Below are 25,582 nucleotides of genomic sequence, written 5' to 3' on the forward strand. Positions count from 1 at the left end.
GTCTTTCTAGTACATCGACTTGTTGAGAGTCTAGTCGGCGTGTTCCTTTTTCTTTGTTTTCGTATAGGTAGCTTGTTTGCCCAACACACAGCCGCTAGCGAATATAATGACCAGCTGAGACCGAAGAGCGGCGAGGCGAAGATCCGTTCCAGCCCTGGATTGCTGTCGAGCCCATGAACCATTCAGTCTCCGACCCTGTTAGTGAGCGCTTCTCAGATGCTGGAGCACTAGGCAGCCCCTCGCGAGTCTGAGAGAGGCGATTTTTCTTGCTTGATTTCTGATTTCTCTCCGGGCCAATGGTAGCCAGGACTGTCGCGGCCTGAGGGACATCCTCATTGCCATCATCTCGCCAGCCAGACTGAAGGATGACTTGGCTGCTACTGGCATGCAAGTCTCGATTGCGGTGCTTCTGAAGCTCCTCCTGGTGATCTCGCCACCACTTAGGGAACCCATGAAACAGGCCCAGAGATTGCTGCGTAGCCTTGTCGAAGGGCATTTCGTGTTTGTATTTGCAACCCTGCTGAGTAAAGGCGCAGGTGCCGTCGTGGATCCATTTGTCACAATAGATCTTGGTTCTGCGTTGTTGAGTAGGTGATGTTGCAACAATACGATCAATCCTGGTCTAGAAAACGACGTTAGTCTTGGTCCAGGAAAAAAGAAAAAGCACAAAGGAGGTAGCGAAACACTGCCAGAGGCTGATTACCTGGAGGATATCAGATGCTGGGCCAGTTGGAGCCTATACACTCAGCATCGCCTACTGTGTGCGCCGTATTTAATTCACTTACCTTGAATGTGACAGGCTGATTCATCCCAGGAACCCCTTGTGGGGGCTGCATGTGCAAATCCGGAAGCAGTACCATTCCTTGGGCGCTGGTCTGAGTAGCAGGCAGCTCGATGAGGGTTGGGACCATGTCTGCCGGAATCAGTCTTGTGTATAGCCCGTCAGGTCGCTTTACACAGTACGCATAACCGTTGAGGCAGTCGGAGATGCTCACAGGCCCGCCGCCGTTGTTGGACGAAGAGGAGGGTTGAGTTGGAGAATTCATGAGTGAGTGCTTAGCACCGGGGACAGAGCTGTTCATGGGGTTTGCAGATGGCTGAGATCCTCTCCAGTTGCCAGATGTCATGCCTCGTGGAGCAGAAAGTTGGGAGACTGGAGTGTTCTGCTGCCAGCCTCCATAAGACACTTGAATAGGATAACCGTTACCGCCAACCACATGAAAGTGATTGTTGGAGGGAGGTTGAGAAAGTTCCATAGAGCTTGGCCGATTCATAATTTTGAGAGCTGAGAAGGTGTTGTGATGAAATTTGAGCCCAGCGATAAACATGAGATCTTTTGACAATGTATTGAAGAGAAGGGATATTTCTGATTTGGTGAGAAGGCAAAGGAGGCTAGTTCTTCACCTGAGGAAGATCGATGTTAGAGTTGGTATTGGTAGAGACAATTCTTTCCTGGACGATTTAATAAGTGTAGCATCCGATGACTATAAGAAGTACTTGGTTCCAGGAGCATCCACGCACGGTCTATCAGACGGCTAGGAACTGGGACGCGGGTAGCGGAAGACGGGTTATAACTTCGAGACATGCGCGGGCAAACAGTAAACGGAAGATAGCGTCTATGTTCAACAATACTGTGTGGAAGTCCACCAGGGTGGCTCGAGGACACGGTATAGGTAAGAGGATGGGGATAAGTGCTTAATTCTAGGTGGGCGGTCAATGAGACTTTACGTTATCTTATACTTGAGATGATGGTCATCAGTCACTATGGCATGTTTGCTTGACATTGAGGCGTACTCTACAAAACACATGCTACGACTGCGGTTACCTGCAGCGACAGTTTGCCGGCACTGACCTTCAAACACTTGACCTAGAATATCAGCAAGGCTCATGTGTGCATTCATGAGAGTTTTCATTCAAAGGCCTTCGTCTGTGCTATGCTGTCTATCATCTTGCCTCGCTAAACTGAGGTTGGCCATGTCGCCAACTTCCAAGGTTGCTTGCTTGTTAGCTTGCCGTCCTCCTTCACTGGATACCCAGCTCCGCGTGCATGATGCCGCCTGGCATGCAAACAAGCATAAATCAAAATGGTTAGCAAAGCAAAGGGCTTGTTGTCCACCGTTAATTCACACCAAATGTGGGGAAATTATTGTATCAGCGCGGCTGCTTGCGCTGAGCAACCCCGTCTTCTTTATGTCCAAAGTAAAATCATTTGTGCTGCGTTCCGCTTTTACCGGTAAGCGACCTTAAACGGCTTAGCAGAACCGCCTTGTATTGTTTCCTAACCTCAGCCTCAGGTTCCGAACGTTGGACCCAATCAAGGGCTACTCTAACTTCGGCTTCTGAGCGGAGGCGAACGTTTCTGTAATCAACTATTTGGTTATTAGGAGCATGAGGTTGGGTGGGAATTACCCGCTCAGGTGGTACAGGGTCTGTAGAGTCGCCCTGGTAGAGGTAGTTACCCTTGATATATCGGGTGAAGTCAATGGGCATTTCGGTATTTACTGGGCCACTCCCTTGAGGGTAGGAGGTTTGCATGGGGTAGCCGGGGGTCGCTGTGCGATTGTTTTGGATACTCCCTTGCTGCTTGGGGTTTTGGGTGTTCCCGATTTGCCACGTTGGCTGCTGCTTTTGCTGTTTGCTGTGGTTGTTTGGTGTTTCTTGCCGGCTCCCGCGACTGGCTTTTTGCTGTTCACCAATGACTTCCTGTGGTCTGGCGTTACGGGCGTTTGATGCTTGGAAGGTTTGGAGGTCTGCTTCGGCGTCTGTGTTGCAGTCTTGTTAATTTTACTTTTGCGGCTTGAATCTTTCACTGGTGTCGTGGACGGGGTTGTTTGTTTAACAGATGGGATCTTTTGGCGTTTACCTTTTGCCAGTGACGGATCTTCCTCCTCAGACTCTTCTCCAGAGTCACCGCCAGCAAAATCATCAGAGGAGTCTGACGGCTCAGCTTCGGCATCGCCAGGAATAGGGTTATCTAGGGCGTTCGTCTTGTAGTTAATAGCCTGTGAGGTGGTCAGCTGCTGATAAGTAGAACTTTACAAACCAATAGCCTACCTGTCGACGTCGACCACCGCGACCCAGAACCTCCCTAGTTGCTTCAGCTTGACGCTGTGCTTCTGCCTCACGTTGAGCCAGGATACGATCCCAGACGCTCGAGTTTATAGCTTCTGGTTCAGCCATCTCTTCGGTAGCAAAACCAGCGTCGAAGCCGGACTTGTCGTTGGACCACACCTTGGCGTAAGAGAATGATGTCCCGTCATCTGGTTTGCTTTCTGTATCGTCTGTCCGATCTAGAAGTGCATCAACAGCAGCAGAATCATAGTGGATAGACTTCTTTTCATAGTCATCGTTGAACAAGGCCTGGGCGCCGTGTTTCAATATTGACTCCAGATCATCACCGGCAAGTTCGTCGTCGTCCATGCTTTCGATCAGAGCATGATCCAAGGCCATCTTCTTCTTCCCAATTTGCATAATTCTTTCTTCGACCGAGTCTACAGTCATAAGCTGGAAGCAAAGGACCTTCTTCTTCTGTCCAATGCGATGAGCACGGGACAATGCCTGAATATCCTGGTGTGGGTTGAAATCAGGATCGAGGATGATGACTGTATCTGCAGTAGCGAGATTGATGCCAACACCACCAGCTCGGGTCGAAAGAAGAAACGCGAAGATGGGCGAGTCAGGGGCGTTGAAGGCATCAATGCGCCGTTGTTTCTCCAGACTACTGATACTGCCATCGAGACGGCGAAAATCGTAGCCTAGGCCATTGAGAAAATCCTCAATGATATTTAATTGCTGTAAAAACTGGCTGAAGATCAACACGCGATGCCCCCTTTCCTGTAGTTTTGGAAGCATGACTTGGAGAAGTAGGAGCTTGGCTGATGCCTCGACCAAGTTGCGTTGAATTACTGTTTGATCATGGTGACGCTCCTCAATAGCTTCGGAGTACATGAAAGGGTGACAGAGGCATTTTCTCAGCTGCATTAAAATGTTGTTGAGAGATCCACGTTCTTTCTTGTTCATCTTGCTGTTGGAGAACATGGCCTTGATGAGCTCGGGATTTTTGGCCATGATACTCTTCGAAAGTTTCTCTTGAATTACAGTCATTGTGACCGGCAGAATGATTTGTGTCATGGGAGGTAAAAATTTGAGAACACCTGCTTTGGTTCGGCGGAGGAAGTATGGTCGAATCTTGTTGTGCAACTTGGGTAGCGTCTCCTTATCAAGAACCGCATACTCTGCGTCCAGTTCTTCGGCATTCTGCTTCTCATCAATGAACTGTAAAAGATTGAACAGTTCCCTCTTGTTGTTCTGGAGTGGTGTACCAGTAAGTAGAAGTCGGAAAGGAATTCGCATTGAGCGAAGAGCACCATACAAAATGTTCTGGTCGTTCTTCAGGCGCTGACCTTCGTCAACCACAAGCCCTGCCCAATTGATAGACTTGAAGAGAGCCTTTGTCGCAGGGTCCTGTGCTGAGTCATAGGACATGATCACAACGTGTGCCTTCATGTCAGTAGATCCATTGGGGAACAGCTCGTACTTGTAAGCAAGTGCCTGTGGTTCTCTTCCGCCATGATAGGCGACCACTCGGAGCTCTGGCACCCACTGCTTGAACTCACGGCGCCAATTCGGACATGTAGCATTTGGAACAACGACAAGAAAAGGCCAGCACTATTGGTTGTGTCAGTATAAGTGACATCGGCTTCTTGGACGCTGATGCCTTACCTTAGGGCTGTCTTGGACTAAAGAAGTCACAAGGCCTACAACCTGGACAGTCTTTCCTAAGCCCATCTCATCTGCGAGAACCACACTGCGGCCTGAATGGTAGTTCCCTAACAACCAATTGACTCCTTCAATCTGGTATCCCATGAGCTTTCCACGTTTGAGGCCGGCAGGTTGCTCCTTCAACTCCTCGAACGGCTCGGCTTTGTAAGCCTTGACTCGTTCTCTGATCTTGTGCTGAGATTCACTCCTGAAGTATTTGCCCTCAATATACTCGTAGTATGCCTCCACAAAGGAGGCATAGATATCGCCTGCATCCTCTGATGGGGGCGTGTCCCACACAACGTCATCATAACCAAGGCCTTGAAACTTGACAAAGATTTTGCTGACGTTGGCCAAGTTATCTATTTCGTCTTTTTTTGTCCTTGGTCTTGGGACCGATGGGTCCAGTCTGGTGTTGAGAACTATGTCTGGCATAAGGAACTCATCTGGAATGGCCTCTCGCTCGCTGAGTTTCAGCAAATCCTGCTCGAGGTCTCTTTTGCCGAAGGAAGTACGCATCGTGGGCGCTGCTACACCGTACACCCAAGCGCCCGGCTTCCAGTCACAGTGAGCATAGGATAGACTTTCCCATTTGATCAGATATTCCTTCTCGTCCTCTCGAACCTCAGTATACATTGGTCGAGGGTCTCGTTTGGCAAGCTCTGTTGGTATAGGGCGCCATGCCACGAGCCGATGAATTTTATGCCTGGCATTTGCACACTCTTTGCATTGCCAGTCAATGGAATGGTCTTTCAGACGCTCGGACTTGAGATCCGTTCCGATTGTTCCGCCTCTAGCGCCCGGAAGATGATCAACGTGCCAGCCTCGATGACATGAAGTACATCGGAAGAGGACCGCTTCAGCGTTGTTAAGAAGGTCTGGAGGAACCTGAGTGATTGGATCAACGCCACCGTTCTGCTCACGAAGCTTCTCCTCCTGGCGAGATGTCTTCTTTTCAGAAAAGGCCGCGCAGCTACGACCTGAAGATTTGCATGCCTGACACATGCTATACCTGGGAGCACTGCCATCCTTTTTATTTGGGACGCCAATACAGAACCTGCACTGCAGGACAAAATCATCCTGACCGATCTTGGTAACCATATGCTCGCGAGCACTGCGGTATCCCAGGCAGTTCTTGTGATAAGACAACGTGCAGCCCTGACAGTGAATCATTGGGCCCCGTTGTCGTGAGCCTCCGCAGGTGTGGCAGGCATCCATGTGCATCGAAGCAAACTCTGAGTCGGCAGGAAGAGGCTGAAAAACCTCCCTGATTGAGATAATCTTCGGGGCGCCAGGGGCCTTGTCATCGGCAATATAGAAGGAATCCTCATCCATTTGGGCATCATCTCGCATGTTCAGGGTGCTCCTTGTAGCTCTGGAGGAACGTCGAGGTGCTTCAAACTCAATATCTGAGTCAGGGGACTTCTGGCGCAATTGAGACAGAGCCTTTTGTCGCATACTCGCAGTGTGAAGACGCTTCGACTTTTGTCGCGACCTAGTAGGACGTCCTTTTTTGGGGGCAAGATCGGAGACGATAGGCATGAAATCATCATCTTCCTCGCCTGACGAAACAAGAGGGGCATCTCCGAGCAGTTCATCCTGGTCTTGACTACTGATGCCGTTCTTAAAGGACATCCGAGTCAGTTGTCTTGGAGGTCGAGTTCTCAACGATCTGGTGGCCCCTAAAGGCTCTGGCTGTAGATCGTCCAGATCATCTTCGTCTATCGCCAGAGCAGGACTACGGGAAAGTTGCTTGGTGTTCTCTCTAGAGCGAAGGCGTCGGGATACGCTTCGAGACGAACGTTTTCTCTGAACTGGTTCTTCGTCATCATCCTCCATCTCCTCGTCAATGTCCATACGGTCAGAAACAGCAGACTCCTGTCCAGAGTCCCACTCATCGTCCTGCATGTATTTTCGCTTGCGGGCAGACATGTCGTCAAGTTCATGTGGCCATAGGCCTTGGCTGAATCGGGCCAATGCAACTCTTCCGTTCTCACGGGTAACGAGTTCAGCTGTAGATATCTTGAGATAAAATCAGTACTATGCGGTGGAAATGAACAGAGAATATTGAGAGGGAGAGTGTGCAAGTGTGTTATAGGCAAAGAAATGAAACGTAAAAAAAGCCGTGATGAAGGAGGAGCTGCAGTTGTGGGGGCACAATAGAGAAGAATAGGTTTGCGAGCTAGGCAGTGAATAAGGCATATTATAAACAAGAGTTCGCATATTATATTTGCGGCCCCAGCTTCGAAGCTGCAGCCTAACAACTCGAGCGGGCTTCAGGCATATAGATAATAGCATTTCTAGGTCATGCAGGAGAAGCAGCTTGGCATCTCCTCAGAATTCATGAAAGAATGTCCACCTACCAACTCTTGTCGCCCATCTGTAAACTCGACATGATACTTGACGATGCCACGACTTGACCGGAGCTCCCCAGATATGAACTCGACGATATCGCTGTGAACGGCCGAGTACTCGTTACGCTTGTCAAGAGGCATTTCCGGAATCGCAACCTCAAAACTGTAGTGAGGCTGAGAAACTCTGAAGACCTTTGGTCCATCTTCTTCGATTTGGGGAATGTCTTGTTCCCTATCCTCGCCTCGAGCATTCATATTCCCACGCGCTGTTGGCTGCCGTTCCGTATCAATATCAGCGTCAGGAGGCAGAGCGCCATTGTTTCCATTGAGGTCCGCCAGAAGCCACTCTAGCGAGCGCTCAACAGCGTTATCATCTTGGTCAATAAGGCCCTCAAGGGGCTTGTAGGGGTGGTTCTCTGTGTCCATCTTGCGCGCGTCGCATTAATCGCAAAAGAGATGTTCGTAAACCGGTCGAGACCTGGTGGGGGTGAATGGCCCTTCGGGGACACGATACCGATCGTCAGAATCGACTAAATGTATAAATTGTTTAGTTTAATTTGACAAGCTGGATCGCAACTTGGTAAGTTTGGCGGCATGGCTGAAGCTTCATAATGGAGAATTTGGTTGTTGCCTTGGGTTTGGTTAGTCAAGTTAAATTCATCGGTATCAGGAAACGCGACAGTCGCATTCAAACGCGTTAAAGTTATGGCCCAATTAACACCTGGGCCAGGGATTGCAATGGCCCCGCCATAATTAATGAGCTCTCGTCGAATCTCACCGCCCAGCTGGACCCACTAAGAGGCCCAGTCGATTAGCTAGCAGGGGAAGGCAGAAAAATAGTTTAGCGGGGCCACTGATATCGAAACTTCTATCTCAGTGCATAGAATTTTTGAACACATTGGACTACAACCTGCAATCCAGCAGGCAGGACAACCGCAAACATAAACAAGGAAATCATTGTATAGCAATATATAGCCACGTTATGCAATGCTTACCCCTACACAACTGAGGATTGTTGCTCTAAACCGCCCATTAGCAAGGCTTCATCCCGCTACCAGGAGTTTCGCCCCCATTTTTGTTCGCGCAAAAGGTCTCTCAGCCATTGTTCGGGGATCGATCAGATCTGAACGAATTCAAAACGGCCCAGACAGCTTCGACACCCGCAATGCCTATCGTGACACTGGTCGACGAAAAGTAGGAGGCGAGCGACTCGCTCGTCCTAAAGAGCCTCCCAACCGACCCCGAGACGATTTTTTGGCAAAGTTCAGTGCAAGAGCCGTCGACTCCGGTGGCACACGAAATTGGCGTCAGGAACAAAAGCTGAAAAAGAAATTGAGGAAAAAAGAGGAGGAAAAGAAGGAACGGGAAGAGAGAGAAGAACTAGGCATAGGCCGCCGAACCAGGAGGAGACGATTCGCCGATCCTGAAAACGAATTCGGAAATCGCAGCTTCGTACACCGAATGAAGTATGGCGATCTCAAAGAGGTGGCCGACAGTTTGAACGTAAAGCAGCCCGTTCGACCACGACCATTCCCTGAAGCTCAAAGGGAGCGCACGTTTGGGTCCAGAAATGGGGATAATGATGTTGCACGACAAGAACGACGAGAGCCATCAAACGAGAAGTTCGAGAAATTAAGTCAGCAATTCAATCGCTCAATACGATGCCCCGAAGATTCACAACAAAGTTTTGGCCGCTTCGACCGTCAAGATCGCCAGTCAAATATCTCTGGTGGATGGTCCAACGATGATGAATTTAACGGATCACAGCGGAGATTCGATCGTTCACAGCCTAGCGACTTTCGTCATGACAACGCTCGAGAAGACCGGCAGAATGACCAAGGAGATAACTCTGGCGATGTCAAGCGTGGAAAGAAGAAGGAGATGATGGCCATGACCCTCAAATACACTACCGCTGCTTCTCAGTTCCTATACGGTCGATCAGTTGTCAAAGCAGCACTGGAGCAGAATCGACGAAAGTTGTATAATCTCTACATCCATGCCAATGAGAATCGAAAGTATAACGCGGATACTGTTACCCTGACGCGAATGGCAAAGAAACTCAACGTGCCCATAAAAATCGTGCCTCCTGAAGAGCAACGAATCATGGATAAGATGAGCATGGGGCGACCTCACAATGGCTTCGTGCTTGAAGCCTCCCCTCTACCCCAGATCCCCATCAAATCTCTTGGCAAATTAGAGGAAAGTCCTGGTCGCCTGGGCTTTCACGTGGACATTGATCATCAAACCAAGGAAGAGGCAGCGATCAATGGCACCGACACATTTATTCGGCGGTCCAATGACGTGATGCCCAAGCCTTTTGTCTTGCTGCTCAACGAGATTCTCGACCCGGGAAACCTAGGCGGTATCATTCGCACTGCGAGCTATCTCGGCGTTGACGCCGTCGGTATCACGAACCGGGGATCCTCCACACTCACACCTGTTGTTCTCAAGTCCGCTGCCGGTGCAGTGGAGGAAGTCTCATTATTCGCGGTGGATGATCCTGTGAAGTTCGTCCAAGACTCCCAGAAAGCTGGCTGGAAATCATACGCTGCGGTGGCGCCGCCTGATCGAAAGCTTGTTCGAAAGCATGGGAGCAAGTTCGTGTCAACAGATACGATTGAGGCACAAAGCCCACTAAACGAACATCCGTGTCTACTAATTCTTGGCAATGAGGGCTATGGACTTTCGAAATCTATCAAAGTTGCTGCCGACTATGAGCTATCAGTACCTCGGTTTGTCCAAGGAAGCTGTGTGGATAGTCTGAACGTCAGTGTTGCGGCAGGCCTCTTGTGTCATGCCTTCGTTAAGGAACCTGTGACTGTCTCATCAGAGCCAGTTGAGCCCACAGCCAGACTGGCTGATTCGAAGGCCAGTTCTGACGATGTAGAGAGCAGGACCATAGCGACGAAGACTGGGGCGAAGCTCATCGAAGCTGGAAGTGAGGGTTCTTCTGAAGTAAAGACAACTGGCGAGGAATCTGAAGTTGATGCTGCTACGGAGGCAGAGCAAAAGCAACCCGACGATCAAAAGCTCGATAAAAATGACGATTTGGTGTTCTAAGAGCATGAGACTACCTAAGGCCTGGGTGCCGTTATTGTAATAACTTAGATATGTATAACACGACGGTTGGGTGGCGCTTGGGTGTTTGGCATTGGGGACATAGAAAATCATGTATGATAACCATGTATACTAGTTAGATCAAACACATGTGGAAAACAATATCTAACTTATTGAGTGCTAAGCAATTATGGAGAACTTACGGAGTACTTGATTGTCACTGTACCTAGTTGCTGGAGTACGTCTCATGAGGCTAGCTTGTGAGACCCTGCATGACGTTGCACGCCGCGCCGCCAGCCATCATGACTCCTCCTTTGCCCATACATACAAACGACTCTCCTACGGCTCTCAGTCTGATGCGTATAAATTTCAGCGCTACGGCCGATTAGTAGAATCAATGTCCTCACTGTAACTTAATCAAGTGCTGGAGTACGCATTTGTGTCAGTCTCGGTAGCGATAGAGCCATCTTGTGGCCCCATCATATCTTCACCTAACCGTCGCCCAGCCACCCAATTAATTATTGACAAGCCACCTAAAAATCTCTGAGTTGTCGTTGTCATACCCCATCGGCAGCATCATACCCTGTCTCGTTCATCGTGTACCTTATAACCTGAACAGTACCTTAGCCCAGTGGTATTTCCTGACCTTCTTTAACCCGTGTCTGGCAACTGCATTTGGCTCATACTGTGTGGCGGTGTAAGCATTCATAATAGTAACACCCATCACACATTTACCTAGTTGTTCACCGCTGTCGCTTGAAATTCCATGAGCCCAACCAGAGGTCAACGCATGACTAGTTGAGCCTGATCTTTCCACAACTTCCTCAGTATACGGCAATGCGATCCATATCAGCTCTTCTGTTGTGTCTCGCTACATTACTTTCTCCTCAGGCCCTCGCTGAATCGGGTTCACCAATAGCTATCCGGAAGGTCGCCCCTGGTTCGCACGACAAGCTCCTTAGGGAGCATCTCGCTTTCGCACCACTGCACAGTCTTACTCCGCGCGAAGCTGCTGCTGCCGCCATATCGTTTCTTGAAGAGCAAGATGACAAACTCGTGAGCCTCAATGGCACAGAGCGCCCCTACCGTCCAGCGTTCGCTCCTCACAGTGAAGAGTCCCACGAGAGCCTGCTGCGCCGAGCCGCAGAGGTACTGGCGTTGCTACAGAGGAGGTCGTCTTGCCCTAAGGGGATGAACAGCTGCTCTGACATTGATTCCGAAGTCAAGTGCTGCCAGGAGGGAACGTATTGTGTGAATGTTGGCAATACTGTGGCGGGAGGCATCGCGTGCTGCCTGGACGGTGCGTCTTGTGGCGGAGGTGTAGGAGCGTGCCCTGATGGAGCTACGAGTTGCTCTGCAGAACTTGGCGGAGGATGCTGTATTCCGGGATATGTTTGCCAAGGATTGGGCTGTGAGTGAATACCTGCAATGCTTCTTAGACCAATATTGACTTTAATCAGGCGTCCCCAGTGCTGTTGCTACACAGAGAACCACAACTCAGGATCAAACGACAGTCCTCACACCTTCTCAAGAACCAACTTCAGGTGTATCCACAGTCGAGCCTACTACCAAGACGGAAACAGAGGTTGGGACCACTGGAGAGCCTACGACTTCCGAAGTTGGAACCACAACTGAGACCGAAACTGAAGTCGACTCTGGAACAGAAGATAGTACTGTGACCGCGACACCTACAGCGACTGGCTCGGCCACTGGAATCGCTCCGTATCGCCCAACTGGCACCTCGGTAACATTAAGCGACGATGGAGAGACACAAACAGGCTGTCCCACAGGCTTCTACGGCTGTCTCGCCACTCACGGAGGCGGGTGTTGTCGAACAGGTCGAAACTGTGATGTTCATGATTGCCCTGCTCCTTCGACAACCATCGTCTCAAACGGCGCGACTGTGGTCGTCCTTGCAACCGATGCTCCACCTGCCCCGGGACCTTCATCAACTTGCGCAGATGGCTGGTTCCTTTGTGGTCGAGATGCCGGCCCAGTCGCTGGATGCTGTCCAGACGGATATGATTGCGGCACAGCGAGTTGCTTCACAGCACAGGCCAGTGAAACCGGCCGTGTACAGAAGGAATTCCCCAAGGCCGATGCAGCCGCCTATGAGAAGCCCGCCATCACATTGGCGGTGATGATGGCGGTGTTGTGTGTTGCGCTTGTATGAGGGTGTAGACTTACTATCATGATTTAATGTCGGATGACTTCTGGGTTTAAAGAAAAAGCATTTGCGCGATTCGATCGCACATAGATCATCTAGAGAATGAATTATTAGATAAACTTGTGATGACCACATCAGTTCTTATTTTACTGCTTGTGAATATGCTTAGATTTTTGTATTTTTATCAACTATTTGTAGGCATGTAGCCTTTCTTCACAACTCGCTAACTCTCCCTATCATATCCTTCCAGTGGCATGTTTTACTCGGGCATGTGGGAGAAGGGTTTAGCAAGATGCTCCTGGCAGAAGGGCAGCTTGCTGACGGTCCAGATCTCGGTGTCCTACGATCAATGTCAGTTACCAGTAGCATCGGCATGGGGCGCTTTATATTCACAGGCTTCAGGTTCTTCTTGATCTCAGTGTCGAGAGTACCGGCCTTGATCGCAATGATCTCAGGAGCAGCATCGGGGTCGTGGGCGATGGGAGAGCCGCACTCGGGGCAGAAGAGACGGTGGACAATGTTGCCTGACGAGCCTTTACTGCCAGAATAGGTCTTGACGGGGCCGCTGATTGTGAGCTTGTCCTTCTTGACAACAGCCACGAGAGCTAAAGTAACAGATGTCAGCCCGATCTATTCAAGCATCGTTGGCTTGTGGAGCTGGGACGTACAGTAAGTAGAACCACTCTGGCGCTGGCAATCGTCACAGTGATCGTAGCCAACCAGAAGAGGCTCGTCGTCGACCTTGTAGGTGACGGCTTTGCAAAGGCAGTGTCCAGAGAGAGGCATTGTGATTGTTCAAGAGTGTGTCGATAAGATGTTATACTAAGTCGAGGATTGATGTCTGAACTGAAAGATCCCCTCTGAAACGGGGAACAGAGCGCTTTTAAAACCTCTAGAGAAGCTCTCGAAAGCTCCATGAGGGGCCATAGCGGGGTAAAGGGAAATCCCGAACTGTTGTCAGTGATGGGGAGTGTTGGGAGTAACGGTACAGTATGATGAAAGAAGACCGGGAATGTGGTGGTGGGGCGGTGATTGGATGACGTTGAGAATGATCTTCAGGTTAACGAAGGATGTGTTGTCGAACTAGGAACGACGGGCGTAAACTGGAGCTGCATGCTTCGATTTGTGTACAGCTTCGTGTTGGTAACAAAGCTTGACATGAGCGCTAGCCTAGTAAGCGGCGTTACATGCTTCGTCTGACACTCCCAAATACTCAAATTCTGTACAAACCATCGTTCAATTCCAGATACGCAGGTCGTTGGGATACCGTTACTGGTACGCAGCCATATACCACTGGCGAGTCCTATCGTCAGCCTTAGTTCATTGGGGCCCCTGGCACTCTTACCAAGTGCTGTGTGACGTTGACAGAGATATTTGTCATTCTTCAGGGAGTAGTCTCAATGGAGACGAAGTTTGAAGCCCCAGAAGCATGAGCGGGGCTTCATGCGTATAGTATTTGGAATTGAGACAATTTGAAATATGCCCAACATATGCAGGGGTACGCTATGGTTATTGTATACGGAGTGGTTGGTGTTTGTAATGACATTCTGGCAGTAGACTACTGTCGCTCAAGCAACTCCCAGAGCTTTAAGAAGCTCTTGATTTCAAATTCGAGACAGTAAGCTCACATCGTTGAGAGCTTGATCAGAACGATGATAAGATTCGCGGGGCAGGTGGAGACCCCAACGCCTGAGCTATATGGTTCGTGGTGCTGGTTGGTCAGTCACATGGTCTTAACTCGACGTTGGTTTATAGCCTGTTCTGAAGTCGTCTCTCAATCGTATCAATATCGGTTGACTCGGACGTATGGTGTAAGCAGGATGTTGACCCTAATTTCCTGTTCTTCGTCCAATCAATAATGGATGGGCGCTTCCCATGCTTCTGTCCGTGACATGATGAGCATCATGAGAAGCCCATGATCGTCTGCGTAATGAGCAATGCCAGCACCCATGAGACTCCCACCTCGCAAAAGATGGCCTCAGAATCATGCGCATATTGAACGAAACGTGAATAGAAAATCGGTGTCAACACTTTGATCTTGATCTCGAAATTTGAGTCTCCAGGGCCGCAGGTGGAGGGTGAGATGAATGTCTGCTCAGACGCTTCAGCAACTCCCCCTGGCGTGTATAGAATAGTGACAGGCGCGGTTGATCGTTGGACAAGATACTTCGAGTATTCACGAAATACTTGTTCGAGAATTTTCTCAATCCAATTAGCTGGCCGTCCTATGCTTTCCTTCAAAGGTTCTGGTCGATACCAGAAATGAAGATTATGCTTGAAGAAGAGGATGGTTGATTGCATCATGAATCGAGGAAGAATGGCGAGAACCGAGCCGAACCAGCTTAAGACGAAGCCGACCCTCCCTAAAATGCTTATTCTGTCGGTGTCAATAGTTTTGCCTTCAGAGAGCAATTTTGCAAAAAGCTTCGGCTGTTCTTTTGACGAACAGAGGGTGATAGAGATGTCGAGTCCTCGAAATCCTTGCATTCCAGGCCCAAGGGGATCTTTGGCAAGTATAGAGTATGATCCCCTTCGTGAGTTGGAAGGTGAAACATGAAACCTCTTTCGCCATGTCGTTTTTATATGAGAGCACTGAAGCCCCTGGTCGTTCTGGGTCATATTATGAACATGCTCGTCTTCTTTCTCTAATTCTCTCGTGACAAAATAGGGATGCCTTTCTCCGAAGATATTGCTCATCTCCAGAATGATTGCCTGAAGGACCTTGTCCGATGACTAAAGGAACCAGAAGGTTACCGGTTTAAATTGAAAGCCTGGGAACTGTGCGGCAGTCACGAGATGGGCATAACGGATATCGCGAGGCTTCAATACCCTACGCCTGTCAGTCTGAGATCAACTATAGGATGGCTTCACAAACCTCGGGCCCTAGATATGCATCCAATTTTCCACGCCAGCCATTGTCGGAACGTATGCGTTGTAGGTGATCAACTGGACGAACCTCAAAGAAGTTTGTCAACCCGAATAATTGGGTGAACCAAGATGGTGGACCGTGAGCATCTTCAGACATAATTCCATTAGCGTTTTCCGAGACCTCTATCGGGATGCCAAGCATGAAGTATGGATAAGCAAAAGAATGCTTCTGGGGACATACCATATGGTGTGTTATTCGACCAGGAATCAACAGTGGATGAGCAGTACTAGCAGTGGGATGACCCTGCGATTGGCAATCCACCTTGAGACATAGTTACCAACTAGAAATATTCCGCATATTTTGAATGCGCCATCCGTGATGTACCGTGATTGGAAGTGTCTTGCAAGCGAGGTCATCACAGAAGCTTGCTTCCAAGCGACAAAGCCAAGGGTAAGCAGAATGTCGAGTCTCCTTGCAAGTACAAAATATACCCAAGCTGTAGTCAAGATGGCAATAAGATCCCACCATTTCTCCAAGAGTACATCAACTAAGTCTGCGGCGAGGACGGCCGATAGAAGCGGCGAGTCATCGAACAAGCGGTCCATAAGCAAACCAGGAGTCGATGATGCATCTCTGTTTGACAAGCCAAGATAATACCTCAGCTTCGCGGGCGAGTGATGCAAGAGAAAAGGCAGAGGAGGGTCTTTGTTCAAACATCTACGAAGGAATTCCGAGGTTAAAACCTGTCCATCAAGGTACTGTAGTTGGCATTACGGATAGACATTTTATCGATGCATGAGCCAGTAAGCAGTTGAGCTCCAAGCATTGCCTGTCATTAGTCATCATCTCAAGAACGATAGAATGTTTACGAGTTATCTATAGTTTCCTAGTGTAAGATGGGCACGAGAGCACGTCAGTTTGTCAGGCACGTCAGGTCCCGCTTCATCGTCATTGAGTCTTTTCGCTCAGTCAGACCGGTCCCATCTTGCATCAGCACCGACATAGGCGTCTCCGTGCCCCAGTCCCTAGTCCGTCTCGAATAGGGTTCCCGTCCAGAAAGTCTAGCACCTTCTATGGGCTGAGAAGAGGCGACACATGGGCCACCAGTGGCGGTGCGAATGAAAATTAACACACAGATGCCTGGCCGCACTGTTATCTCCAGGGCTTTGGTAACCAAATTCGAGGCAGCCTTACCACGCGAGTAACAAGGCGCATGCAAAGAGAGGCCACCGATGCACGGTGCCAATTATAGTCCCCCGCCGATTGACTCAGTGGCCCAAGGCCAGGCCCAAAACCCCTCCGCCCATTCCATCACCATCCCCATAAATTCTTTGTCGCCCAGAAGTTCAGCTTGATCTATATTCCATTCTTACATACACAACATACAACACATCTTCCATATCGCCACATCGAGCCAAACCTCGCTCTAAAACACGTGTTTTCTTTCGACAAAAATTCATATCTTCAAAATGGATGACTGGGATACCACCACCAAGATTGGCAGCCGCACCCGTGGCTCTGGCGCCGTCCAGCGAGAGACTGTTGTTCGAGGAAAGGCTGCTTTGAACGCTGCCCAACGAGCTGGCGGTCTCACAACCGAGAAGAAGTACGCTTCTGCCAATGCCGTATGTATAGCCATCGTCTTCCTGTAACACACACTAACCGTTTTGCAGGGTTCTGCACCAGAGGGTCAGCGCATGACAAAGGTCGATCGATCCGACGACATCATTAAGCCCAACACCATCGGCAAGACTGTTGGCGATGTCATCTCCAAGGCTCGTCAGCAAGTTGAGCCTAAGATGACACAGAAGGATCTTGCTACCCGATGCAACACCACCCAGGCTATCGTCGCCGACTTCGAGCGAGGCACTGCCGCCCCCGATCAGAAGGTGCTTGGCGCCATGGAGCGAGTGCTCAATGTCAAGCTGCGAGGTAGCGACATTGGCGCTCCCAAGTTCCCCAACAAGAAGAAATGAGCAATTGCGTCCAATGCTTAAGACAAAAGATTTTGTAAGACGGCTTCAGTGCCGAGTCGAGCGTTAGCGAATGATGATGACATCTTGGTTGGGAAATTCGGGAGTTTCGTGTGGGCCGTCATGATGCTTTATGACATGGGTACATGAGACTTGTTCTCTTTTCTTCACGGGGTTTAGGATTGACGGCATAGAAAGAATTGACAGGTCCTTTTATGATATGGTTGCTCTAGTCTCTGAACTTTTGAGCAAGGTAATACGCCTGCTCACCCGAATAAATTATCCCCTTGAGCATTATGAACCTGTTTTAGCAACCCATTCTGTACCTGGATGCGACCAGCTAAGCAGGATCTAGCAATGTGGTCTTCTAATTGATAGGTATCCTGACTGTGTCTCGTGAAGATATCATGGATATAATATGTTTGGAGATTTGGTAGCATGAGAAGATTCAATGATCACTCACCTCGGCTCCATCTTTTTCGCAATGGGCCAAAAGACGGTATCTCGACAAACGTGGTCTTCAGAACCATGCCAGACCTTGCTATACTGTTAACAAGAAATACCCGTCATTCAGAAGGCTAAGAATTACAAGTCCACACACAAGTGGCTGCATATACCCTTGCCAGTGTTAAATCTAATTCTTTGCAGTAATGGACCCTGATATATTTTGACAATCCTTGCTTTCCCGTTGTTACTTTTATATGGCTCGAACGTGCTTTCGGTCAACATGGCAAAATACGTTCAAGATCTCAATAATCATTGCCAAGAGAGTTCAATCCTCTATGAATAATGCGCCCGCCATTAATTTTAGCAATTGATACGCCTAGTCTAAATCATGCCGACACCTTGGGGCTATACTTCGTGGCAGCCTTATCAAAAAGAGCGCTCTTCTCCTCCAAGTCGGCCAAGAATTGATGGTTAGGCTTGACGCTCTTCAATTTCCTATAGTAAATATTAGTATAGGCCTTGTTTAAAGATTGGAATCAGACAACGGGACTGACTGTGCGAATTCATCGGACTGGTTGCCGGAAATAACATTGAGAACCAGCAGGTTAGCAATCGCGTCGGGGTTATTAGCGTCCTTCTCCAGGGCCTGTTCGAGAGCAGCTTGGGCTTCTTCTGTTCGGCCGAGGTGCAGTTCGCAGACAGCTTGCGAGACAAGACTTCGAACTGATGAGGTCGAGGGAGCTTGGGCGAGCTCCTCATAAACGTAAAACGCCTGCTGGTACTTCTCACCACCCTGCACCTTCTCAGTGATGTACTTCCTGAACATGTAGAAAACTTACGATTCTTAATCCAACCCACGACTCAGCCAAGTTGACCAAGAGACTATCTTGGGCCCATCGTCTTGCGGCGGATACTTCCTTCAGGGCGAGGTCGGTTCGGTTTTGTTGCAGATGGATCTGGACGATAAGAGAGACAGCATCGACTGGATAATAGCGGTCAGCAGCATTCTAAGCAATCTCCAACGTTTGATTAGTCTTACGGCTTCCCTGGTGTTGATTGAGAAGAGAAAGAGCCTCTTCAGATTTCCCAGCAGCTTGGAGCACCGTTCCGCCGATAACCTGGACCGTTGTGTTGTCGGCAGCTGAAGAGGCCAGCTTCTCGATCGTCTCCACCGCAGAATCGGCCTTGCCCAAGTTGAATTCAGCAAGAGCGCCCAGGGCCTGGAGCTCAGGCTGAGAATCACCCTTCACGTCATCGAGAACATCTTCTGCCTGTCCAAGAGCCAATCGAGCTCGGAGGACAAGAATGCGCGCGGGAAGAGCGTTGTCAGGGGAGAAGGAAGAGGTATCAAAGTCAATGACTTCCTGATACTGGCCCTGATGGAAATGGTTGTGAATGTTGATTAATTCGCCTTCGGTCGAGTAGGGGTCCATCTTGGTTAACGCTTTGGAAACGTATTTTGTATGCGGATGACTGCTGTCCCTGAAAACGTCCCTTGAGAACACCTTGGATGCGCTCAAGATGCCGATGGAATGGTGGGGCCGGTCGTAGTCTGTCCTTTCCATCAACGTGGGGTGAGATCCACGGTACGTACCTTCACCTTCGCCTCACCGAGATGAGGCGCTAATCATGATTGCCCTAGATCTCAGGCGCTCGAATGTGGCTGGTGCAAACCGATGGGGCTAGGGTCGGCTGCCCACAAAGTGAGAAATCACACCAAAACCTCAATTTAGCCAGTCTTTGGAACTTGCATCACCAAACACACCCAAAGAACGGCACCGTACATCGTCGTCAAAATGGTACGTCGCTGCAGCCCAAAACCTCATTACCAGCATCAACAATAGCACCATCGTATTGTTGAGAACGCAATGCCATTATCTCAAGCCATTCGACCACGCGCGCACCATGACAGTCACTGGGAGAAAGTGGGATGAAATTTCGGAGCAACATGAAGAGACACGAACTCGAAACGACTACGTCGACCTCGAACCGACGATACTTCTTGAAGGTGTCACTTTTTCCGCCCTTCAAGCCCTTTCCGACGATTCAATCTTTTCTCTCAAACTGTCTTGGGGGCGTGCGACTCGATATGCTGAGATCTGGACAGAGGTCGTGATCCTCGAACATCACCAGATGGCTAACATTCTGGCTCCTACAGGTCAACATTCCCAAGACGCGCAACACCTACTGCAAGGGCAAGGAGTGCCGCAAGCACACCCAGCACAAGGTCACCCAGTACAAGGCTGGCAAGGCCTCCCTGTTCGCTCAGGGTAAGCGCCGATATGACCGCAAGCAGTCCGGTTATGGTGGTCAGACCAAGCCTGTCTTCCACAAGAAGGCCAAGACTACCAAGAAGGTTGTTCTGCGATTGGAGTGTGTCAAGTGCAAGACCAAGCTCCAGCTGGCGCTGAAGCGATGCAAGCACTTCGAGCTTGGGTACGTGATCTCTAGGCTCCACGGACTCTGCAATATACTAACATTGAAAACAGTGGTGACAAGAAGACGAAGGGTGCTGCTCTGGTTTTCTAAGTGCTTTGTGTTTGGGGTCTTAGGGTCACCATTTCTATGCTTACCTCGGCGGCATTTGGGCATCATGGATGGACACAGGCGAAAGGAGGTACACGCCCTCGATTTGAGGCATGTTTCATAGGGAACGAATGAAAAAAAGAGTCTCTGTGTTGCACCAACACGAATTTTCTGAAGCAAAGCACAATAACGTGCATTCATGGTGATGAACCATTTTCAAGGGTTGAGTCGTTACCCCTCAACATCAAGCGGGTTTGGGCTCATGAGTCATGGTCGTGGTTGAGAAACGATGTATTGGTCTATAGGTCTAAAGCTCCGATGCTATTCTAAAATCCTTCACCCAGCATTATAGTCTTGCCGCCTCCATACCAGAGTGTGCCATTTCGTGCATCCAGTCCTCTCTCATGGCCGACTAGCCACTCGCCAGCATTGTACTCGGAGTCAGGATTATCCCAGACCTCCTTCTCTAGCCATGCATTGACCTCCTCAATGGCCTTTACCCAGGCTGCCCTTTTCTCTGGCGTGTCATGGTCATTGTGATTCAGATAGCGTCCAAGCGTGATGTGCGCACTGGGAACTTGATATCTTGATGCAACCACGACGCCGCTTTCCTGTGCCTTGTCGTACACGTCGCGACGCAGATGGTGATATGTGTAGGCGTCTCCCTGTGTGATCCCCTCTGTAATAACAGGCTCGGTGAGTGGAGGGGAGAGTGCTGCTTCACCTGATGCTGGGAGGAACGAGAGGGCAAAAGCAGACAAATCATAAGAAACCATAGGCTTGACAAGGCGAGACCTGTGACGATATGGGTAGTTCACAATGTCAGGGATAGCCGGTCTCAGAGTCGTTACGAAGGCAGCAATCTCCTGGGGTGTTTTGGAGAACGCAACCTCGAGGGTTGTCAAATGCATCCTATGCGAAGGCATAAGCCAGATACCTTTCAACGGTCAGTATATGCTAGTTGACTATGGAACTGAATCTCCTCACTGGGCGCGGCCTTCTTGAGTAACTCATTGACCTTAGAGGCTAAGCGGATAACATGGTCTGGGGGTCTGGCCCAGACGACCAAACAGTTCCTATTGTCACGAAATCCCGGCTCTACAGTCGGATCTTCAAGCCGTAGGAGTGTCTGGTCAATAACCAGCTCCTTAAAGTCAGGGGACAAAAACTTCTCCGCTTGTTGGCCGTTCCTCTTTGTTCGGTGGACAGAGTACAGAGTTTGGACCTCAGCCTGACATTGTGAGTTTGGGAACAACAAGTTTGAATGACAGTCACTTACCGGATTATCATTGCAGGCTTTGATGAGGGCATTGTATGGGTTCTCGCCCGGCTCAAGCTGAATTCCAGAGAGATCCTCCAGCTTGTTGCGAGCCTCTGCAGCTTCAAATTGGGCTGCCATTTTGATTCAGGATACAACGCAGCTTGTTGTGACTGTCGCCTGATTTGCAATATTGCTCGGGATTCTACAAGAATGATAGGATTGATTAACGAATGGCCCTAAGTGCCTGTCTAGTCAAGCTACTTATAAGAACAGTTTAAAGGACATCGTGGGATGATAGGAATGCACGATGACTAAGCTTTTGGCAACGTGGTTGTCTATTGATCTGAGAACTATTTATATTATCATATTCGTATTATTGCAGTCACTATATTGGCCGACCTGAGCTTGTTCGATTCAAGATTAGCTGAAACGTTAAAGCCCAGGGGTTTCGCATCATAATATGTAGTCCTCGGGTAAATGAAGCATATATTTTAAATTGCATACCCAGCTATCTCTACTCAGCCACTGTCCAGTTACGCATTGTGCGATCCTCAAATATCGCGTGTCTTGGTTTAGCTACAGTTTGGCGGTAACGCTTCCGCCTCGCGGAACGCGCACTTTAATATCGGGTTCTTTAGAGTCATGCCCCTCAAATGTGACGATCTGGCAGTCTTGAATGTCAACGCCGGAGGAGAACTGAACAACCAGGAAATCCAATGTTGTCTCCTTCTTACCAAGAGCTACCATTGGAGCGTGCCATGTCCCAGCCGCATAAGTCACAGCCTGGTGGTCTGTTGCTACAAACGCACGCAACCCATTCAGATCAGGGAGACCTCTGCCGGGTAGACCCTCTCCACTTGGTACAGGCAGACCATCGTCTTGGGGAGATGGTGGCAGAGAAGGGGCCACGATGACCAAGTATTTTGAAGCGGTAGAGGCGAGCGGGGCAAACGTTTGAGAAGTGAATGGGTGCCGTTCAAGAATGTTAACGGTGAACTCGCTCTGTGAAGCGTCATCGCTTGCAGGTGCCAAAGTTCTTGCTTCGCAGACGAATTGACTCATGATCAACCGGCCATTGCTGCTGGGAGCCTGTGAGAGAAGGTCCTGAGGCTTGCTGACATCAGCATAGCGAATTGCTGTTCCTTGATTGGCAGTGGTGCCGTTGTATGGGAGAGAACCACCTCCAGATGCGTGTTTTGATGGAAGAAGGCTTGGTCGTGGATTGGAGACAACGTCTCCAAATGGCGCAAACTCCTCTTGTGTCAGGGGAACGGCCCCGATACGGAGGCTTCGGTTTCCGACGTTAATTTTAACTGACATGGCTGCTGCTTGGGAGCGTTATGTTGACTGGATGTTGGGAAAAGAAAACTGTTTGCCTTGTTGAGTTAATTATTTCATGCGATGATGAGTTAAAGTAGGTCAGCGCGATCCGAGGTCGGCAATACATCCGTACAACTACACCACAACGTAAAGCACACACTCTAAATATGACGAAAGATATTATTTCTCTGAAAAGTTAGTTATTGAGTTCTCGGTAGAAGAAAAAAGAGAGAAAAAGATGCCTGATGCAGTATTACTGCAGACACTGAGTTAGCGACTTCCAAGCTACCCTAAACCTTTAAGTAATAACTACTAATAGTGATTCCTCTCATAACACTCATATCGAGGCCCCATTCTACCACGTTCAGCATAAGCTTGAGTTACTCATTTATTTGATTATGTTCCTCGACTAGGGTGGTAAGTCCGTTGTTAATTCCATCCCATCCCACTTGACCTTGCAGCCAACAGTGTGGTATTTCCCACTCTCAGGCCAAGCAGACATACGGACGGAGATAACGAGTCACAGTTTCACTCCTTATGATCAAAGTTTCGATCACTCATGTTATTCGTCTTATTGCATGAAAGCTAACATAAACGCCAACTCCAGTACCCAAAGTCAAAGTATTGATCAGAACTCCCTCGGTCGCTGCTCACGTCCCAGGTTCAAATCCGCCTCGTCATCTTTGTCATTTGATTGCCATGGTGATGGTGATCGCAATGCAGGTGACATTTGGCCAAGCCCGGCCTGGTTCGATGGCGGTTGATAGCCTGGAGGAGGATCGGATGGATAACCCATGTGTTGGGGAGGAGGCTCCCGCCATGGCGGTGCGCTGTATTGCTGAGGGCCTGCCAGACCAGGGCCACGAGGTCCAAGACGGCGCTTGTCCATGTATCGACGACCATAGATCAAGATGAGGCTGCTTATGCAGATAAAGATGATGAGAAGAGCGAGGAGCATGCCGAATTTTCTGTTCAGAGCAAAGGTGAAGCCGCTGATGATGGTCAGTGATGAGCAACCGATATGTGCATGTGACAACTTACAGAAATGCGTTCAAAGTGCCTAGTAGTAGAATGATACGGCCAACCCAAAGATGAAACTTGCCGTACTTGGTCGGGGTCTGTGTTCTCCTGTACTGAGTATGGTGCATTACTCCTAGTCCAAACTGCCCAAGCAATAAGCCAGTGACGACGAATCCAATAATTTGGTGAGGATCATCAAAACTTCGAGACTACAACATTTGTAAGTGACAGGCCCAAAATAGCCGGTATGGACTTACTCTTTGGTAATAGAAACTGTTCGCAACACCAATACCGAAACCTGCAAAGACACCCAGAGTCGCAATGGACTGGTTCAGAGCATGCCACTTGACCCAGCCTCCAGACCTCAGCAGAACAACGCCAATTGGCATAAGGAATATGATTGATAAAACCATGAAAACTCCGTGAAGCGGTGATGCCCAGTTTGGCTTGGCCTTCGTCGCGTAGATAAGCTCGGATCCAACATCTTTCGTTGAATCGCTAAGAGATGGCAGCTCGGACTTCCCGTGAGTTCGTTTGATGTCGAGGGAGAAACTGCCATATCCTGCATGATATTTCAAAGGTGCGTCCTTATCGTCACTGTAGTAGTCCTCTTTTGGCCCAAAAGCGAAGACGGCCTTGCTATTGTGATCGTAAACATCGAGGTATCCCTTCTGTCCACCGTGTGATGGCCAACTGCGACATCCACTCTTGCAGCGAATAGTGGCCACCATGTGATCGTCGATAATTCCTGTAGTATTAAGAACTTCGTAATCCATCTCGTCCCAATAATAAGGCTCGTAATGGCCATAGGCGAGTCGCGGGGAGAATGTAACATTGTTGGTGGTCCGGCTCTTGTATACCATGAGGAATAGGGCTCCGGGCATATCCTCGCTTCCAAGGCCAACAGCACCCCAGGATCGATTCTTCTTAACGCGGAGACTGAAGTAGACTTCGGTGTTGGCGTTCTCGCCAATGTCAATCGCAAACGCTACGTCTCCGTCTGGGGAAACGAAGGTGGATTGACCACCTTCATCTTTTTCCTTGGCAAAAGCGACTGGAAAGAGGGCTGCGGAAGAACGCGTGTCAGCAGCAGTATAACAAAAAAGAGAAAAGATTTCGTCTTCCAGAAAAGAGGGCAAACTTACCTGCTGTCGCAGCCAGGGCATACCCGAGCTTGCGAAGCAACATTGTATGGGTCTGGATGTGGGGGAGATATAAGAAGATGGAGAAGAGAAAACAAAAGAAGGCGAAGAGGGAGGAAGAAGATTAGAGATACGAGAAGAAATCACAAATTGGATGCTTAATTGAGCATTTGCTAAGGCTGGCAGGAAGATCAGGGAGACAAAGCCGGAAAAGGAGGCGCGCCACTAAGATGAGGTGTACAGTAGGTAGATTTGTAGAGGGGACGGCAAATGATGGAAGTGTGATATTTATGTCCGTTGGGTCGCCAATAGATAGGTGAAGAGTGGATGTGAAATTGCAGGCTCAATCAGGAAAGTTAAGATTCCAGTTTGTCTACTTATTAGGCCGTACAGAGTAGTCGATAGATGGCCAAGATACTCATCTACCTACTACAGGTGTCACAAGCAAAAGTCCAAGTGATTCAGATTCGGCATTCCGTCTATGAAAAGCGGCTCTTTGAGACTTTGACGAGGGCTCTGGCATGTCTTGTCTTAGTCCCGAGCAATACATTATCACGAATCGCGTACAGAGTAGCTTTTCCTCAGATCATGCCTATTTTAGCACGTAGGCAAGTGAAAGAACCTCCAAACTCGTATTCTGGGGTTCCCGTTGCGTCTTTCTTTGTTTTTGCGGGCCAAGTAAACA

The 25,582-nt window shown here is 49.2% G+C and overlaps 11 protein-coding genes across 11 annotated transcripts; 4 read left to right on the top strand and 7 right to left on the bottom strand.

The window, feature by feature from the left end:
* Positions 1–94: 94 nt before the first annotated feature.
* Positions 95–1,274, bottom strand: J7337_005802 (uncharacterized protein; the record flags this gene model as incomplete). Its single annotated transcript, XM_044823476.1, has 2 exons — positions 95–622; positions 786–1,274. 2 exons carry the CDS (start codon positions 1,272–1,274, stop codon positions 95–97), a joined length of 1,017 nt encoding a protein of 338 aa, XP_044681967.1.
* A 931-nt stretch (positions 1,275–2,205) lies between these two features.
* On the bottom strand, positions 2,206–7,541 carry J7337_005803 (uncharacterized protein; the record flags this gene model as incomplete). Its single annotated transcript, XM_044823477.1, has 5 exons — positions 2,206–2,762; positions 2,864–3,002; positions 3,055–4,668; positions 4,723–6,783; positions 7,125–7,541. The coding sequence occupies 5 exons, from the start codon at positions 7,539–7,541 to the stop codon at positions 2,206–2,208; spliced, it is 4,788 nt and encodes a 1,595-aa protein (XP_044681968.1).
* Positions 7,542–8,102: 561 nt separating this feature from the next.
* J7337_005804 (uncharacterized protein) lies at positions 8,103–10,175 on the top strand (the record flags this gene model as incomplete). Its single annotated transcript, XM_044823478.1, has 1 exon — positions 8,103–10,175. One exon carries the CDS (start codon positions 8,103–8,105, stop codon positions 10,173–10,175), a length of 2,073 nt encoding a protein of 690 aa, XP_044681969.1.
* An 834-nt stretch (positions 10,176–11,009) lies between these two features.
* J7337_005805 (uncharacterized protein) lies at positions 11,010–12,345 on the top strand (the record flags this gene model as incomplete). The annotated part of the gene is made up of 3 exons (XM_044823479.1): positions 11,010–11,321; positions 11,497–11,587; positions 11,633–12,345. 3 exons carry the CDS (start codon positions 11,010–11,012, stop codon positions 12,343–12,345), a joined length of 1,116 nt encoding a protein of 371 aa, XP_044681970.1.
* Positions 12,346–12,598: 253 nt separating this feature from the next.
* J7337_005806 (uncharacterized protein) lies at positions 12,599–13,125 on the bottom strand (the record flags this gene model as incomplete). Its single annotated transcript, XM_044823480.1, has 3 exons — positions 12,599–12,679; positions 12,733–12,944; positions 13,008–13,125. 3 exons carry the CDS (start codon positions 13,123–13,125, stop codon positions 12,599–12,601), a joined length of 411 nt encoding a protein of 136 aa, XP_044681971.1.
* A 3,552-nt stretch (positions 13,126–16,677) lies between these two features.
* On the top strand, positions 16,678–17,184 carry MBF1 (multiprotein-bridging factor 1; the record flags this gene model as incomplete). The annotated part of the gene is made up of 2 exons (XM_044823481.1): positions 16,678–16,833; positions 16,882–17,184. 2 exons carry the CDS (start codon positions 16,678–16,680, stop codon positions 17,182–17,184), a joined length of 459 nt encoding a protein of 152 aa, XP_044681972.1.
* Positions 17,185–18,014: 830 nt separating this feature from the next.
* Positions 18,015–19,061, bottom strand: J7337_005808 (uncharacterized protein; the record flags this gene model as incomplete). Its single annotated transcript, XM_044823482.1, has 4 exons — positions 18,015–18,123; positions 18,183–18,442; positions 18,468–18,610; positions 18,668–19,061. 4 exons carry the CDS (start codon positions 19,059–19,061, stop codon positions 18,015–18,017), a joined length of 906 nt encoding a protein of 301 aa, XP_044681973.1.
* A 472-nt stretch (positions 19,062–19,533) lies between these two features.
* Positions 19,534–20,157, top strand: RPL44 (40s ribosomal protein L44e; the record flags this gene model as incomplete). Its single annotated transcript, XM_044823483.1, has 3 exons — positions 19,534–19,740; positions 19,787–20,064; positions 20,118–20,157. The coding sequence occupies 3 exons, from the start codon at positions 19,534–19,536 to the stop codon at positions 20,155–20,157; spliced, it is 525 nt and encodes a 174-aa protein (XP_044681974.1).
* A 323-nt stretch (positions 20,158–20,480) lies between these two features.
* J7337_005810 (uncharacterized protein) lies at positions 20,481–21,553 on the bottom strand (the record flags this gene model as incomplete). The annotated part of the gene is made up of 3 exons (XM_044823484.1): positions 20,481–21,091; positions 21,142–21,385; positions 21,434–21,553. The coding sequence occupies 3 exons, from the start codon at positions 21,551–21,553 to the stop codon at positions 20,481–20,483; spliced, it is 975 nt and encodes a 324-aa protein (XP_044681975.1).
* A 438-nt stretch (positions 21,554–21,991) lies between these two features.
* Positions 21,992–22,735, bottom strand: J7337_005811 (uncharacterized protein; the record flags this gene model as incomplete). Its single annotated transcript, XM_044823485.1, has 1 exon — positions 21,992–22,735. One exon carries the CDS (start codon positions 22,733–22,735, stop codon positions 21,992–21,994), a length of 744 nt encoding a protein of 247 aa, XP_044681976.1.
* Positions 22,736–23,363: 628 nt separating this feature from the next.
* On the bottom strand, positions 23,364–24,943 carry J7337_005812 (uncharacterized protein; the record flags this gene model as incomplete). The annotated part of the gene is made up of 4 exons (XM_044823486.1): positions 23,364–23,727; positions 23,777–23,964; positions 24,013–24,821; positions 24,901–24,943. The coding sequence occupies 4 exons, from the start codon at positions 24,941–24,943 to the stop codon at positions 23,364–23,366; spliced, it is 1,404 nt and encodes a 467-aa protein (XP_044681977.1).
* Between the last annotated feature and the right edge of the window lie 639 nt (positions 24,944–25,582).

This window comes from Fusarium musae, chromosome 4 (assembly GCF_019915245.1).
Source record: "Fusarium musae strain F31 chromosome 4, whole genome shotgun sequence".
Taxonomy (NCBI): domain Eukaryota; kingdom Fungi; phylum Ascomycota; class Sordariomycetes; order Hypocreales; family Nectriaceae; genus Fusarium; species Fusarium musae.